Source organism: Capra hircus, chromosome 8 (assembly GCF_001704415.2).
Source record: "Capra hircus breed San Clemente chromosome 8, ASM170441v1, whole genome shotgun sequence".
NCBI classification, from domain to species: Eukaryota; Metazoa; Chordata; class Mammalia; order Artiodactyla; family Bovidae; genus Capra; species Capra hircus.
Window position 1 is genome coordinate 101,425,375 of NC_030815.1, and position 18,138 is coordinate 101,443,512.

At 39.3% G+C, this 18,138-nt stretch overlaps 1 protein-coding gene, 1 non-coding gene and 1 pseudogene across 4 annotated transcripts in view; 1 reads left to right on the forward strand and 2 right to left on the reverse strand.

The window, feature by feature from the left end:
* Positions 1–11,649, reverse strand: part of PTBP3 (polypyrimidine tract binding protein 3) — an 88,339-nt gene extending 76,690 nt beyond the window's left edge. Inside the window, exons 1-2 of one of the 2 annotated variants that reach the window (XM_018052599.1) lie at positions 11,541–11,634; positions 8,629–8,662 (exon numbers count right to left, since the gene is read on the reverse strand). In XM_018052599.1, the coding sequence (XP_017908088.1) occupies positions 8,629–8,662; positions 11,541–11,548 (42 nt within the window). In that variant the 5' untranslated portion in view covers positions 11,549–11,634. Of the gene's footprint in view, positions 1–8,628; positions 8,663–11,540 lie in introns of both variants that reach the window. The other variant, XM_018052600.1, reaches the window with a different exon arrangement.
* The window catches only part of LOC106501724, a 33,457-nt pseudogene extending 21,788 nt beyond the window's left edge, over positions 1–11,669 (reverse strand). Inside the window, exon 1 of the transcript XR_001918481.1 lies at positions 11,541–11,669. The product of XR_001918481.1 is annotated as an immunoglobulin-binding protein 1 pseudogene (transcript). The remainder of the gene's footprint in view (positions 1–11,540) is intronic.
* TRNAC-GCA lies at positions 17,635–17,706 on the forward strand. Its single transcript has one exon. It is a non-coding gene; the product is annotated as a tRNA-Cys (tRNA).

The following is an 18,138-nucleotide window of genomic DNA, read 5'->3' on the forward strand; positions in this document are numbered from 1 at the left end:
CCAGATTTTGATAATTATGCTACAGTAATGTCAAATGTCTTTGTTTCTAGATAATATACTCTAAAGTATTTAGGGGTTAAAGAATAAAGTAAAATAATATATCAATGAAGTAGCAAGGAATCTCCCTGACATACGATTAAGAAGGGAAAATTAATAACAATATAGTGGAGAGCTGGGCTGAAAATCATGCTAACCAAATGATGATTCAGAAGGATAAAAAAGGAAAATAGAGAGATATACAGATATCTGCAGAAAGTAACATATAGATATACAAAGAGAAAGAAAAGACTATAAATGAAAAATAAAACAATGGTGCAAATGTGAATTGCCTGGATAATGATTAGGTAAGGTTTTTTTTAGTACTCTGCAACCTTTCTGTAAGTTTGTATTGAAGTTTAAAAAGATATCAATGAAATTCATCACATAAGTACAAAAAGAAAAAAGAAAGTCTTTATAAAGTAAAAATCATATGTACAAACTACAGTAAGCTATCAGAGAGAGAGAATGTGGTAATATAAAAAAGTCATATGCACAGTGATTTACAACCAAAAAAGTATTTGCATTTTTTATAATCCTGTGTGCATTTTAAGTTGTTTCAGTCATGTCCAATTCTTTCCGACCTATGGACTGTAGCCCGCCAGCTCCTCTGTCCGTGGGATTCTCCAGGCAAGAATACTGGAGTGGATTGCCATGCCCTCCTTCAGGGGGTCTTCCCGACCCAGGGACTGAACCTGCGTCTCCTGCACTACAGGCAGATTCTTTACCATGGAGCCACCAGGGAAACATTAGACATTAATAAGCTATTTTATTACTCATCTTTCAATATTTATTCACTACTGGTAGTTTTGTTATACAGGTATGCCTAACAAATTATCCCAAAATCTAGTAACCTAAAGGTTTTTAAATTTTTAATTTCTGTTTTTGGTATGTGGCATGTGAGATCTTAGTTCTGCGACCAGGGAGCAAACCCTTGCCCCCTGCATTGGGAGCACAGAATTTAAAAGACTGGACCGCTACGGAAGTTCTCAAAAAAAAAAAAAAAAAAATTTTTTTTTAAAACTCAATTTCTGAGAGCCAAGAATCTAGGCATGGCTTAGTTCCATTCTTTGGTTCAGGGTCTCTCACCGACTGGAATCATCTCAAGGCTCAACAGAGGAAATGGAGGCCCTGCTTCCGCATTTGCTCCAGTGACTGCTGGCAGGATCCAGTCTGTAAACGGGCCTCTCCATAAGGCAGCTCATTTCCAGCAGAGAAAGCAAGAGAAGCCAGGCTTTTGGAAACAAATCCTTCAAGGAGATTTAAGACTACCATCTTGCTCCTTACTATCTCTGGTTCATCCTCCCTTTAATCTATCTTAAATACAGACAAACTAAAAGGACAAAAAAGGGGGAACAGGAAGAAGACATACACCACACAAATATTAATCATAAGAAACTGGAACGACTAGAATGACTTTATTACTATAAGACAAAGGAGATTTGGGGACAGGAACTATTACTAGGTAAAGATGTATACCAAAAATGATTTATCAAAACGTTAATTCATCAAGAAAATATAACATTCCTAAACGTGACTGCATCTTTGCTTCAGTCATGTCCAAATCTGTGTGACCCCATGGACTGTAGCCTGCCAGGCTTCTCTGTCTATGGGATTATCCCGGCAAGAATACTGGAGTGGGTTTCCATGCCCTCCCTCCAGGGGATCTTCCCAACCCAGGCCTCTTACATCTCCTGCATTGGCAGGTGGGTTCTTTACCACCAGAGTAACTGAGCTTGAAAATATATATAGCAAAAAAGGACAGAACTATAGAAAGAAATTTAAGAAAACCACATCTGTGGATGGAAATTCTAATATCCCTCTCTTCTTTTGATAATGAACAGAATAGAAAGAAAATCAGGAAGATTACAGAAGACTTGCAACTTCAACCAGTTTATCCTACCAACATTTATAAAGAGGCACTACACCCAACAAAAGTAAAGTACACATTTTTTCAAGTCTACATAGAACATTCACAAAGACAGACCATCGCTTGACATCAGAACAAATCTCAGGAAATGTCAAGGGCTGAAATGGTACAGAGCATGTTCTCTACTCAAAGCAGCATTTTTTTTAAAAAACTAGAAATTCCAAGATTTGGGCTGGAAACCAAGTATTTAGAAATTAAACCCCCAAATATTCAGAAGTTAAATCATGCACTTATAATCATAGGTAAAAAGAGAATCACAGGAAGAGTAGAAAGTACTTTATACTAAGTAAAAATTAAAACCGAGTATACCAAATTTTGTGGGACATCCACAAGAAAGAAAAACACCTAATAGCTCAATATCTATTTTTAAAACTGAATTCATAATTAAAAACCTTCCCACAAAGAAAATACATCCACAAATAGCTACACTGATTAATTCTATCATACATTTAAGAAAGAAATAATACCTATCCTATATAATTCTCATCAACAGACTGACATGGCTGAGGAAAGAATTATGAGCTTGAAGGTTAATTCCAACAGAAACCTCCCAACTGAAATGCAAAGAGAAAAAAAGAATGGGTGGTGATGCAGAAAGAAAAGGAGAGTGAAGAAAAAAAGAAAATCTGAAAGTAATGAATGACTAAGAGCTTTCTATAATCAATGATAGATACCAAACCACAAAACCAGGATCTCAGAGAACACCAACAGGATAATGCCAAAAAATATGCACTTCAGTGTATCATTCAAACTGCAGAAAACCAGAAACAAAGAGAAAATATTGCGGGGGGCGGGGGGGGGGGGGAGGGGGGAGAAGAAGAAAACATCTTACGTAACAGAGAAGGGTAAGAATTACAGAGGTTATTTTCTCACCAGAACCATGGAAGAAAGAAGAGTGGAATATTTGCAGTGTTAATGGAGGGAAAAAAAGAAAAAAACACCCATCTAGAATTTCTATACGAAGAGTAAAGACGAAAAAGACTTCCTCACACAAAAACCAAGGAAATGTACTGTTAGTAGACCCGCTCTGCAAAAAAATATTAAAAGGTCTTTGGGAAGAAAAAAAATTAAACAGATCAGAACTCAGACCTACATAAGGAAAGGAAGACTACTGAAGAAGGAATTAGTGAAGGTATTTTATACTTCTTATTCTTAATTTATCTGAAAGATTTTACTTAAAGTAAAAATAGTAACAAGATACCGGGTGATTACAGCATATAATTAAGTAAAATGGAAGATGAGGGCTTCTTTGATGGCCCAGTGGTGAAGAATCCCCTTGCCAATGCAGGAGGCATGGGTTCCACCCTTGGTCCGGGAAGATCCCATAGGCCATGGGACCACTAAGAGCACACTCCACAACTACTGAGCCTCTGCTCTAGAGCCCGGGAGACACAACTACTGAAGCGTGTACGCCTGGAACCTGCTTTCCAACAAGAGAAGCTGCAGCAACAAGAGGTCCATGCAGCACAACTGGAGAGCAGCCCCCCACTCACCACAACTACAGAAATCCCCACTCAGCAATGCAGATCCGAATAAATAACTAATTGTTTTAGAAAAGGAAAGATAACAATGTCCTAAGGGACAGGAAGGACAAATTGGGAATGCTCTGTTTAAGCTTCCCTGGTGGTTCAGACGGTAAAGCATCTGTCTACAATGTGGGAGACCCGGGTTCGATCCCTGGGTGGGGAAGATCTCCTGGAGAAGGAAATCGCAACCCACTCTGGTACTCTTACCTGGAAAACCCCATGGATGGAGGAGCCTGGTAGGCTGCAGTCCACGGGGTCGTGAAGATTCGGACACGACTGAGCGACTTCACTTTCGCTGTTTAAGCTAACCTGCACTACACATGCAGCAGTACAGTATTATTTGGAGGTGGACTTAAAGTTGCAAATGCAGACTGCAACCACTAAGAATGGTTTAAACTATGAGAGATTAACAGGAGATAAAGGAATCACATAAAATGCGCAACTAAAACCAGACAAGGCAAAAAAAAATGAGAAGGGGAAAAATAAAAACAAAGAACAAGTCAGTGAATACAAAACAGTTTATTAACAAGATACTTACTAATTCAACCCACTTAAGCATCTCTTGAAGTGTGAAAGGTAATGGTCTACATATACCAATGAAAAGACACTGTTCAGAGTGGGTTTAAAAAAAACAAAAGAGACCTAACTGTATGTGGTCTATAAGAAATCCACTTTAAAGGAATGGGCAAAAAAGTTAACATTCATAAAAGAAGTTAAGTGAATGGCTAACAAGCACATGGAAGGGTACACACTACTACCAGTCATCAGGTCAATGGAAATTAAAACTATAATAAGATACTACTAGCCGTTCTAGTTATACTTACTAGCATGGCTAACAGTAAAGTGTTGGCAAGGATGTGAAGCAACCTGAACTCCAATACAAAACTGGTCAGAGTGTAAAGTGGTGCAACATTTTGCAAAATAACGAAGTTAAATACACACACACCCAATTTTACTCTGAGGCATGGTGTACAATGAAACAAACATTTACGCAAAGACAGACACAAATGTTTATAGTAGCTTTATTGATAATAGCTCCAATTTGAAAAGAATCTAAATGCCTGTCAACATGAGGATGGATTTTTAAATATCATGACATATTCACACAATGCAACACTCTCATTAAGAAGGAAGAAAAACATACGGATACATACAACATAGATATCAATAATCTAAAAACCCATTTTGCCGAGTAAAAGCCAGACATCAAAGAGCTTATGCTGTATATCGTTATTTTAGCACTAAGTCATGTCCAACTCTTCTTCGACCCCTTGGACTATAGCCCTCCAGGCTCCTTCGTCCATGACATTTTCTAGGCAAGAACACTGGAGCGGGTTGCCATTTCCTTCTTCAGGGGATCTTCCCGACCCAGGGATCGAACCTGAGTCTCCTGCATAAGCTGGTGGACTGTTTACCACTGGGCCATCAGGGAAACTGATACTGTATACACGCAGCATGAATATTTTATTCCATTTATATGAAGTTCAAAACATGCAAAATTAATCTGTGGTGATAGAAATCAAAAGAGTTGACCCAGTTGACTGGGTCTGGAAAAGGGTGACAGGAAACAGGGGGATAAGTTTGTCAAATTTACTGCACGGTACCCTTAAGATCCATGCATTTAACTCTATGTAAATTACAGCTCAGTTTAAAAGAAAAAAACAATTCCTGGCAAAGGCCTTCAGTATTTTCTGTAGTTCAAGCACAGCAAGTAGCAGATGAATTTTTTTCTCCAAAGGGTCAAAAAGTAAATCTTTTAGAATTTGCTGTCATATGGTGGCTGATATAACCCCTCTGTCATTGTATCAAAGTATCCAGACAATATGCAAACTAATGAGCATGGCTGTGGTCCACTAAAACTATTTACAAAAACAGGTGGCAAGCTGGATTTGGTCCACAGGCTGTATGTAGTCTGCTAACTTCTGGTGGAGCAAACAGAAAATCAATTTTCAAAATTAATTTAGCTTAATTTCTAATTCAGAGTCAGGTTTAAAAAAAAATTAAATACGATGCATTGTTCTTTCCTATATGGTGACAGGCAATGATAATTATTAGAAGCTGATTATAATCCTTCCTAAACTTGTTTTTCTACACTCGTGTAATTATATTAAAATAGAAATCCCTAATATGGTTGATATGCAAGATCATTATTTTAGAAAATCATTTAACAGCTATAATAATATCCTGAAAAATTATCTAGGAATAGAGAAATACTTAAGATAAACTGGCTAGTAATAATTAAAGTATGAACTGGAAATTTAAAATACACTTAGGTACACACATAGCTACCCACAATTGTGATGCTTTTTCTGGTATAATAAAGTTTTTGAAACACATTCAGTATCACTCATAACCACCTGGTTCGTTCTTTATTTAAAAGAATTGAAAATTAAGAACAGCAATCCCTTCTTGATGTTTTTAAAAGCATTTCAGAATACTAAATAATGAATGGAAATAAAACAAGCATTTTCTGAGAAGTACCAAAAGCTAATTTCCTTGCCTAATTTAGACAAGGCTCAAAAACTGAGCTTCCCTGGTGGCTCAGATGGTAGCGTCTGCCTACAATGTGGAAGACCCAGGTTCAATCCCTGGTTCGGAAAGATCTCCTGGAGAAGGAAATGGCAACCTACTCCAGTATTCTTGCCTCGAAAATTCCATGGATGGAGGAACCTGGTATGTTACAGTCCTTGGGGCTGCAAAGAGTCAGACACGACTGAGCGACTTCACTTCGCTTCACTTCAAAAATTGCTATCTTGCAAAGGACATCCAGGGTACACAACTAGTATAAATAAATCTCAAACATGGCACATGTAAGCTGCCTGAAAATGTTTATCCATCTTCAAGAAAATCCCAATCTAAAAAATGAACTTAATCCTCTCTCACCATGGTATATACCCATTAGAAGAAAACACCAGCAAAACTAGGAGGCTTGGGTTCCAGTATAAGTTTGCCACCTAACTGGCTGTGTGAGAATCTGGCATCCACTCATTCATCAAGCATTTCTGAGAGCTTAGTACGTGCCAGACACTGGAAACACAGTAGTGAAGGAAATATCAAAAATTCCTGCCCTCATGACACATTCCAGTGAGTCATTTAATCTCTAAAAACAATTTAGCTTTCTTTCTCTAAGATAATGGATTTCACATTTAAGGGTATTTTCAAGTCCCTAAAATAAGATCCGTATTACTTTCCTGCATCAAGGAAAGCAACTGATGGAGCATCACCTGAAATCCACTCTTTCACTGGCTAAAACTCTTCCTATATCGTCATATTCAGAGAGCAAATTAAAAAAAAAGTAACAGACATTCTTGAAGGAATTATTTTAAATTCACTAATTTCGGTTTATAAAATTTAGAGGAAATATGAGCCTTATTGGCCTATTACTTGGTAACTAAACTTTCTTGGATGGGATCCAAGAAAGAAGCAGAACAACCTTATGAGAATGTTCTTCATATAATGAATAATTTTACAGACATTTCCAGTACTGCCTAGTGAATCAACTAATCAGCTCATCTTTTCTTCAGACTAGGATTTGATCTTTCTTTCCAAAATGCTTGCTGCAACACAGGTAGCCAGAAATCCAAATTGTGTATTCAAATCTAGTCCCTTGCGCCCTACATTTAAATTTTTCTTTTATTTATCATCAAGATATATATTTTCCCCACAACAAAACAGGCATGACAGTCCTTCAAGCGTAACTCCTCAATTCCCAAGGGGTAAATTTTTTAAATGTCTCATGTATTCATTTTTCCCAGATGAACTCCAGAATCACAAATTACATTTCTGGTAAGACCAAAGCAATGCTCACTTTAAATATCCCTTCCTTCATAGGCCCCTACTGAAACACCAAAAGGGATTCAAAATATAAGCCTGCAGTTTCTAGTCTATGAGTATTCACTTTCAAATGAGAAATTGACCTAAGGATCTACCAAAAAAATAAATAAATAAATGTATATCCCACCAAAAGTGGCTTCTCCATTTATTTTCAACTCATAAAATATATTCAAAGTTTGTTAAAGCAAGCTAACACCATTCAACTTCAAAAGACAGTATAAGCAGTAGTTCCCAATTAAGCTAATCTTGAGCAACCTATTGTTAATCTAAAACGCTGTTCACCATATGTATGCTTGTATCTTCAGATCTTTTAAGAATATGAGCACCACCATCAGATCTAATACAAATGCAGAAGTATTGAAATTGTTAGCAAGAGATGATGGACAGAAAGCAGAAGAACAGCTTTACATAAAATACATGCAATGCACACAGGAACTATTTCTATTTTTTACAGTCATCTGAACTGTTAGTGGCCTTTAGAACTAGATTTTCAATTCAGGTATATCAAATGTCAAATTGCTAAAAGAAATCTTAAACTTCCATCTATATTTTAAAAGTCTCATATTAACGAACTTGATTTTTATTTCAGAATCCAATAAATGAAACGACTTTGATAAAACTGAAATGACTTGTAACTTAGAAGACTCATTATTGTAAAATATTAATTATGCAGCTTTCCTGCTGTTCATCTTGTAGACAAGTACCCTCCTCATTACTGGCAGTGAGGTAAAAATAAAAAAAAAAAGTCTGGTTTTGGAACCACAAAGACATGGGTTTGAACTCTGAGGCACCATGCCTTAAACATAAACTTTCTGAACCTATTTTTCATCTCTAAAATTGGAATATTAATACCTAATTTGAATGAACATTTTAATGATTAGTGAGATATATGTAAAGCAGCTTGCATATAATAGGAACTGAAGAAACTTTAGCTGCTATTTTTATTTTATTACTCAGAAATGTATCCAAGAGAAGATAAATGGAAGGACATGACAGGAAAATAAATCAGAGCCAAGGTTACATGTAACTGTTAAAACAAGACAAAAACAAACAAATACACTGACAGTTCAAGTGAAACTTTTTGTTCACATTTTACAGAAACAAGATAATATTGTCACCACTCTTTATACATACATAAAACCTACAGGTATACTAATGGTGGAGCTAAATAAAGACAAAAGATTATTACCATACGGAAAAACAGGTAATTTTATGAACAGGTGAGATGATTTCACCATTGGAAAAAAAATGCCAAAACTAAGATTTTTAAATGCTTATGGAAGGATATTAAAAGATTCCTACCTTTAAACCGACTGCTATAAGATCTGTAACAACACTGTATGGAAAAAGTAAAAAGAGAAAATGGAAAACAAAGTTAGAAACAAGTTTTTAAAAGACAGAGATAAGATAAAGAAAAAAGAAAAAGCATTATAATAAATAATAAAAATAAGAATGTGACAAGTTGTGAAATGTTAATACAAAGAAAAGCGATGGGACAGTCTAGCCAACAGAGTGTAAAAGCAAAGCTTTAACAGCCAATGTAAGAAACAAATAATAAATCAAATTCTTTTTCAGTATTTAGAAAAACAATTGTTTCAATAAATGAAAATGGGTTTATCCATTTACCTCTATTTAACAAATCCAGCCAAGCCTTATAATCACCAAAGTTCATTCTTTTAAATCACTGGCATGAGTAACCATACTTAAAGTTTTACCTGAAACAAAACCAGTGAGTGGATTTTATAGAAATAGAAAATATCTTGAAAATTTGCATCCACCACCCAAATGGCTCACCAAAATATAGCTAACACAGCCTTAGAACTAAAATAATTACAAACGTCAAACTTCAGACATCAAAACTGTCAAAGATTTGCTTTTGAAAAAGTCCTACCGCATCATATCTGTGATCAAATTACCTCAAAAAGAAATGAACATACACACACACACACACACAAGGGCAGCTGGCATCTGGGGCGGAACTAGGAAGCTATGTTGACTGGAGGTTTGCTGGTTTCTTAACTGTCCAAAATAATGAAAAAGGACCTTTTTTCAGGCTATGGAAAAATGTAGAAATTTAATCAGCCTCCTGAAGGTATAAATTCACTGAGTTAAAAACCATATCCTTTAACATCAAGATGTAAAAAACCCTATATAGTTCTGCCAAACAAAAATCCATCTCTTCTAACCCAAAAGAAACTGTTTTCAATTAAGTCTGTCTCAATATCTTCTAAAAGAAAGCTCTAATAAAATTCTATATATTGTTAATAACCTGTATCATTATTTAATAGAAGTAAACAAATTTATATTTGTCTAATGATGCAAATTTGTTCTAAACAATAATGATATAGATTAAAATTTTTTCTTATACACTTTGGAAACTCGAATTTGTTTTGTTTTAAATTTAAATGTGATATCTCTGACATCTGTGGATAAAAAATTAGATTGTGAGCATGCTCCTACTTGAACTCCCAAATGAACTTACCTCTCAGTATTTCTTATTGCCTCATATACTTAAACCAATAAACTCATTTTTAGTTTTCAAACCACATTTAGGAGGAAGAAAAAGTTAATTTCTTAAACACTACCCAAAAGAGTAAGTGTGCACTTCACAATTGCTCAAGAGTTTAACAGCGAAGATGCATAATCCAAGAGTCCTCTTTATAACACTGTAAAGTTTCCAATACCAAAAGCTAGCCTGCTTCCACGTCTCACGTTAAACCACTAGTCAAGACAATTCACTACACATAATGAAAATACCACTTTCACAGCCTTCCTCAAATGAAATACTGGCATACTCACAGAAATAATGAAGATAGCAACATTTTGCACCCATAGAAAGTGCAGTTGAAAAAAGGTGATGTAAAACGAGTTTTTAACAATGCTCTCAGAAAAGCTTCAGTTAAACAATAAAAACAGCTTCAATTAAATCTTAAAAATACTTTAAAGGACATCACAATAAGCGAAATCTAAAATTGCACTTTGTCTAACGTCTGTAATACTGTGCAATCTGCATTCAAATATATTTATAGATTTATAAAACTAGGATACATGAAATCTAATGAAGGCAAAAATTGTTCGAAGATCCTTGTACACAGGAAGATCTTTACACAGCACAACAATCAACTATATGGCAACATATACGTGATTTTACTGTACAAGCAAGTTCCATATATTCTACAACCAAGAGGTTTACAGAAATTTTGCCATCAAAATCAAGTAACAGGCCAACCAAAATCTCAAGTGCATAATGAAAATAAGTAAGTGGATCTGCAGGCTCTAAGAGAGCAGGAGATTTTTTTTTTTTAACCTCGACAGACATATACTAGGATCTTCAACTAATTCACTAAGATCTAATCTAGTCATTTTCTTAATCATTCAAATATTGGTTTGGTCCCACCCAAGGAGTCCCCAGAGAAATATTTACACCGATGATCCTACATCTTTACTTTGGCCACAGATTTCATTCACTTTTAGAGCGTTTCAAACCGCCTAGAAAACCGCACTTTTTTTTTCTGCATACAGCGCAGGGAATTCACGAAGTTCCTTGGGGGCGGAGGTGGGGTTGGTAAGGGGACGCATCCCTGTTCACCGAGTCCAGACGCCCGGAGTACCGTAATCGTAACAAGCTCCCAGCACAAGCCCGGAGACCGCGTGGGGCCCCGGCTCCGGGACCGGGTCGCCGCCCAGACGTTTACCGGCGCGTGCCCTCGCCGTCCGCCACTCCGCGGCCACTCGTCTCCCCGCCAGGGGAAGCTCGAGCGCTCGCCCCACCTCACCGGTAAACACCAACTCCCCGAGCGGGAGGACGCCCGCCCCGAGCGCCGCCTCCGCCTCCCCCAGCGCCGCGCACCATTTTCTGAGAGGAAGTGTCGGGAGGCCGGGCCGGGCTCCCTCGACTCTCGGGCGGAGGGCGGACCTCGGAACCCGGGTCTGCCCCGGGCTTTCCGCCGCTTCCCGGGGCGAGGGTGTACAGAGGCGGCAGGACCGGGTAGGGGGGCGCCCCGAGGGGGAAAGAGAGGCTGCGGCGGACCGCCTCTCCGCTATGCGTGGCTCCCCAAAGGAGGCACCCGGAAGCCCCGCCGTCGGGCTCTGCCGGGGCCGCTCCTCTGGTCGCCGGCGCCGCGCCCGGCTTCCCAGCTCCGGCGCGTCCGGCCGAGAGCTGCGGAAAAGAGGACGAGCGCAGCCCGGTGACCGCCGCGCCGCCGAGCACTTACCCATCCATGGCCCAGACGGAGGCGAGCACAGTGCGGGGACTGACGGGCTCACCGCGAGCGGAGGAAGGAGGCGGCGGCAACAGGGCGGCTCCGGGAACCGGCAAACGGCGCCTCTCCTGAGCTCCGGCCGGTCGGAGGTGGAGAGAGAGTGGGAAACAGGGGCGGAGACAAGGGACGCTCCCGCCACCGCCGCGCCCCCGCCTTCCCCACCCCCCGAGCGCGTCCCCGCCTCGCCTCACCCCGCCCCTCAGCGTCGACGCCCTCCCTGGGCCCCGCCCTCAGCCGCTCTCCGGCTCGGCTCCAGGGCGCCCTCTTCCTGCTGCCGCCCTAGAGACCCCGCCTCCGGGTGCCCCGCCCCGGCGCGCGCCCCCCGCCCCCGCCTGCCTCCTTGCTCGCGGGAGCGCGCGCCTTGTGCTTCCCGCTTCGCCGCCCCCCACCCCCGCCCCCCACCCCCACCCCCCACCCCGCCCCCCACCCCCACCCCCCACCCCGCCCCGCGCCCCCGCGGGCTTCGCCTGCCTTCCGGCTCCTCCGCCCCGGGGCTCCCTAGCTTGGACACCTCCCTGTACCAGCGGGAAAAACGTTGGGGACCCGACTCCGGACAGTAGGTAGGAGTGTCCCGCGAGGGCCCCAGAACCGCCGCGAAATTGCCCCGGGTGGGCGAGACTGTCGGCTCGGCCCCGAGCACCGAGGCCAGGCGCCGGCTGTGGGCTTCCCCCGGCCTGGCAGCCCAGGGAAGCGCCGGTCGCACGCCCGGTGACCCGCACCGGCTCGGTAGGTGAGGTTGGGATGAAGATGAAAGAGGTGAATGAGATTACCCCGAACTTGAGAATATACAGCTTTATTCTCTGAGTGCTCTTCCACTCAGTCTGGCATTGAATTTACAGGAAACATTCATTGCACTGTATGGAATGGCCACTATATTGGTAGCATTTTATAAAAGTTTCCACATTTTCCCTATTAAAAAAAAAAAACAGAAACCTATGAAAGAGTGCTTATTCTCGTTTTTCAGATGAAAATTTAGACGAGTGATTTGCCGACAGTTTGACACCCACAGAAACCCTTTCCTTTTCGTCTGAGCAAAATTATAAGAATATAAGTAGTGGCAACTCGGTTTTTTTCCCCTCATATTCTGTTTGGTTCTGAAATTGAATGATTTTTCGATTCACAGATCGCCAAGACGTGAGCCACTGAACACTGTCCTCCACCAAATTCTTAACTTCCCGGGTAGAAAGAGGGGACAGCTCCTTCTCAGCCTCATTCGAAAAGCCAGTAACTACAAGCTCCATCATCTATCCTTGCTACTATCCTGCTTTTTAAAAAGTGGGTGCTACTGAAAAGACTTAAACTGTTGATTCACCCATCTTTTCAGTCAATATTTGTTGCTTACTATTTGCCAAGCACTGCAGGGCTGACGAAGAAAATCAGGTTCCAGTCTTGATGGTTGCTGCATTCCTCCCTTAGTTTATTATTTGTTTGTTGACAAAACACAATTTTTGAATACCTCAGGTATCTTATTAAGAAAGATCATTTTAAAAATACTGTTATCTAACCTAAATTGCAGTTTTCAAAAGGTCAAATATACTTTGAGTCTTATGTTAAATCTAAATATGAAGTTGCAGTTGTAAACATTGCACCCTACATTGCCAGATGGGTATTAAAAATACCAGCAAGATAAGTAGCTGATGAGGTCTTCCTGTTGTTTGGGGAATATATTCTGTTGATAAAATTGCCTCAATTTTTTTTAAGCTATGCAAGTAGTAATATACATACATGCTCATTTTGGAAAATTCAAAACAATTTTAAATATAAAAAGGTATTATTTCTCTTCACAAGCTACCCCCCTGCCCATGATAGCCACTTAACAGTTGTGCACGCATACTTCCAACACCCTCACCAGTTTTTCCTTTTTTCACTTAAAAATCTACTTAATTCTTTTTAATACTGCCTATTATTTCATGTGCCATAATTTTATTTAACCTTTTCCAAAATAGTGGAAATTTACATTGTTTCTAATTATTCAAAATAATTAACAGTACTGCAAAGAACATCATATATGTATGAGCATCTTTGCTTGTTAGTGATTATATCAAGGAATAGATTCCTAGAAGCAGAATTGGAGGACAACAGGCATAAGCATTCTCAGATTTCATGAATATTGACAAAATGATTCCCAAAAGCTGAACCAATTTATACTTTTAAAAGTTGTATTTCTCTTAGCCAATGCCTTATGATAGCTGACAGATTTCAGTATTAAAAAATAAATGTGAAGTCTGTCTCACACTCACTGTCCATAGTACCAAAAATAACTCTGAAAGGTCTCCAGTGTAAAGTGTACCTGACTGAAATGAACAGAACTGTATGGCGTTTCCTAAACCAGTCACATCCAGTTGTGCAACAGAAGCCTAGATAGTAAGAAGACAACTCAGGATAGAACACAAGGTGAAACCCTGCCCCCTCCCCTGCCTCTTGGCCATAAGTTTAAAAGATTTTTCATGGATTGAACGCCATAGGTTTGTGAGTTTCTCTGATTCAGAAACAATATATAGAATAGAATTTAGTTCTTCTATGACCACTTTTAGAATACTAGCTATTCCTATAATACATATGGCATTAGAAAGCTGTGGCCTATAATATCAGCGTAAGTTTCTGAGTTTCTGGAACGATCAGATAATCACCCACGTGACCTGCCTTGACATAAAGAGCTATATGTTCTGTATACTGGATTCCTGATGATAACACAGTCTTTATTTGCTAATTGCTCTTTACTTTTGAAAAGTAAGACAGTTAAAATAATTTAGTTTAAATTTTCTAACACTTTACCTTCTTTTGTTTTTATTCTAATTTTTATTGTAAGAAATTGCCCTGAAACACCTTCATCTAATGAGACACTCCCTACCCCCTCCATTATGATGTTTGGGCGAAATGTAACCTTTGAACATTTGCCTTAAAACATTGCAATATGCAGTGGTAGTTAACATTTAACCAACATTATTACCCTGCTCATGATGCTAGTGGTAAAGAAAGGGCCTCTCAGTGCAGGAGACGTATATAAGAGGCGTGGATTCGATGCCTAGGTGGGGAAGATGCCCTGGAGAAGGGCATGGCAGTCCTCTCCAGTACTCTTGCCTGGAGTATCCCATGGACAAAGCAGCCTGGCAGGCTTTGGTCCATGGGGTCACAGAGTCTGACATGACTGAAGCAACTTAGCACATACATGTTACCCTATTCATGTTTATAGGTAAGATTACTTAAGATAGAAAAATAATACCTAAGATAGAAAAATAAAAAGATCCCAATTTAAGTCAGAGATAAGACCAGCCATTTGATGAATCTAGGAGGGAGACATTTTAATATCATTTTATCCCCTGACAAATACAGAATCATAATTGCTAGCATATATACTCTAAAATACAAACATGAAATTATTCTGAGTGAAATAAAGCTAAACTTAAAAGGCTACAAACTGTATGATTCCATTTATGTAACAGTCTCAAAATGACAAAGTTACAGAGATAGACAACAGATTAGTGGTTGCCAAGGGTTAGGAAGGGGGATGGCAGGGTGGTGGTGATGGAAGATACATAAAGAGAAGGAGACAGGTGTGACTATAAGGGAGTATAGCAGGGGGGATGTTTGTGGTGATGGTGCAAGTCTTGATTGTGAGGTTGACTGTACAAATCTACAGAATCTGATAAAATTGCATCAAACTTTAGACATGCACAGTGCATGTAAAACTAGTAAAATCTGAGTGAGATTTATGAATTGTACCAATGTCAATTTATTTTGTTACAATTATTAAGACGTTACTGGTAGAAACTGGGTGAAGAGTTTCTGGGACCTCTTGGTACTTCTTTTAGAACTTACTGTGAATCTGTAATTATTTCAAAAATAAAACAAAAAAAAATTGCCAAGTGTTCCCTTAAGTACGTGTTATTTGTTTAATAGTTAATGCCAATAACAAACTTCAGAGGCTGAAGGAAACTGTATAGGTGTATAATTCATATTTTTCAGGTGCTGTTAACTTGGTAGTCAGACTAGGTTATAGTAGCTGACACACACTGAATCTGACACTCTGCCCAATCTGTTGAACAATGAGCCTTCCTTCAAAGTCCTTCCCAACAGTGTGAGGAAGAGACTTGAAAGTGTTTCCCACATACTCACTGACCTCTCTGCCATCATGAGTTATGTCCATGTTCCTGAGCCCATCCTTGGCCCTGATGTAGTCATTTCCATGTGAAGCTTAGTAAGACCAGTCCAGAGGACTTGAGCATTTGCGCTGAAGGTGCTGTCTTCAGTCCCTGACCGGTAGTGGCAGTTGCCAGCCCATGTCGAAGTTGCTGTGGATTTTCAAGAATAATTTTCCTTTTGTCATACTATATCACCGAGGTCCCAGTGTCACTCAGAGTTTCTAATAAAACAGACCTTGCCATTTTTATTCTGAGAAAGTCCTTTGAGATTTAGGCATAAATCTGAGACAAGGCCAGAGAACAATTTGAGTGATAATCACTACCCTCTTTAAAGAATCATTGCCCTTAAGCACTGAGCCTTTGTCCTTAAAACTGGTACAGTCTACTCTCTACCCTGAGACTCTGGGTTCCCAACCGGGGGGGTCTGCATTCAGTCCCTGGTGAGGAGACTAGATCCCACGTGAGGACAGCTAAGGGTTGGTATGCTGCAGCGAAGATGCAGTGCAGCCAAATAAATTTAAAATAATAATAATCACACTTATTTAGAAATAATTGACAGTGTTGTGCTTTTTAATCATCTTTCAGTTAGTAGAATAAATTTTCAAGATTTTTTTTTTAGAAGGAACCTTGGGTTGTTTCCTGAGTCTCTATATATTCTGTCACTTACCTAAGGTAAAACTTCAGTATATGAAGAACTATTGAGTCAGTCAGGAACTCTATAACTATAGTCCTACTTACCTTCAGCATCGTATAACTATGATGGAAAAGACTGATCCTTAGAAGAGCTTTTCTTCATCTTTGAAATTTAGATGATTATTTAGGCTATGTCTTTATTTTGAGTCTTTGATTTTTCTAGAATCAATCTAATGGGCAGTTCTCAGACCCCATCTAAATGAAACCATCAGCAGTAGTTGACTGTTTCCTCTTCCTTGATGGGTTTCCCTGGTGGCTCGGTTGGTAAAGAATCCGCCTGCAATGTGGAAAACCTGGGTTCGATCCCTGGGTTGGGAAGATCCCCTGGAGAAGGGGATCCACTTCAGCCTGGAGAATTCAGTGGACTATACAGTCCATGGGGTTGTGAAGAGGGGGACACAACTGAGTGACTTTCACTTTCACTTTCTTCCTTGGTACACTTTCTTCGCTTGGCTCTCAGGAAACTGCATTTTTGTTATGTTTTTCGTCTCTGGTCACTCCCATCTTCTTTCCTGGTTCTGACTTAACAGCTTTCAAATATTTCAAGACCCAGTCTTTGACCTTCTTTTCCTATACTCACTCTCTTGATACAGTCTTAGGGTTTTAAATATCATCTTAAAAATGAGCCTGAAGAGTGCCAACTTTATTTCTCTAGCCTAGAACTCTTTCTTGAACATCAGATTGGTTGTTCCTAGTTGGGACCAGGCAGGTTCCCATCTCAGAGTCCTTGTTTATACTTGTTGTTCCCTCTTCCTGGAACGCTCTCCCCGGCATGGTTTGCTCCTTCATTAGCCTTCCTCGCATGTAATTTTCCCAGTAATACCTTTCTTGGCCACTCTTATTTGAAACTGGATATCATGCTCACCCCTGTTATTTATTCTCCTCCCTGCTTTATTTTTCTCCTAATTCTAACATATGTAACCTACTTGTTATATTTATTGTTTGTCTCCCTCCACAAAAATGTAAAATCATTAAGGCAGTGATACTTGTGTGTGTGTCTGCTGATGTATTCTTAACAACTGGAACAATGCCTCCCACATAGTAGCCAGTGACTATCTTATTAAATAAATACATGAAATATGTTGTTCCTTGCAGAGACCTTGATTTTGAAATTTTGTTTTAAATTTATGTTAAGCTTTGTCTGGTTTCTTCCTTAGCATTGCTAACTATTTATTTATTGGCTCTCTGATCATTTCAATATTTATTAGGTTTCCCTAATAGCTGAGTTGGTAAAGAATCTGCCTGCAATGCAGGAGACCCTGGTTCGATTCCTGGGTTGGGAAGATCCACTGGAGAAGGGGAAGGCTACCCACTCCAGTATTTTGGCCTAGAGAATTCTATCGACTGTATAGTCCATGGGGTTGCAAAGAGTCAGATAATTACTGAGCAACTTTTCATTTTCACTTTGTCTGTTTTCTTCCTTAGCATTGCTAACTAGTTATTTATTGGATCTCTGATCATTTCAATATTTATTCTTTAGTGTCATGTTTTTGTTTTTCCTTAACTTTCTGTACAACTTTTCAAGCCTATTTTTTCCAACCATAATTCAGATTTCTATAGTAGTGGTTTGATTCCTATTTTTATGTTTTAAAATTATATTTTATTTTTCTCCTCATTCTTTCATTAACTGTCAGATTTTTTCTTTTTTTCATCTCATGGTATTATCTTACATATACATGTACAGGTATTTTATTGACGTATAATTGATTGACAAT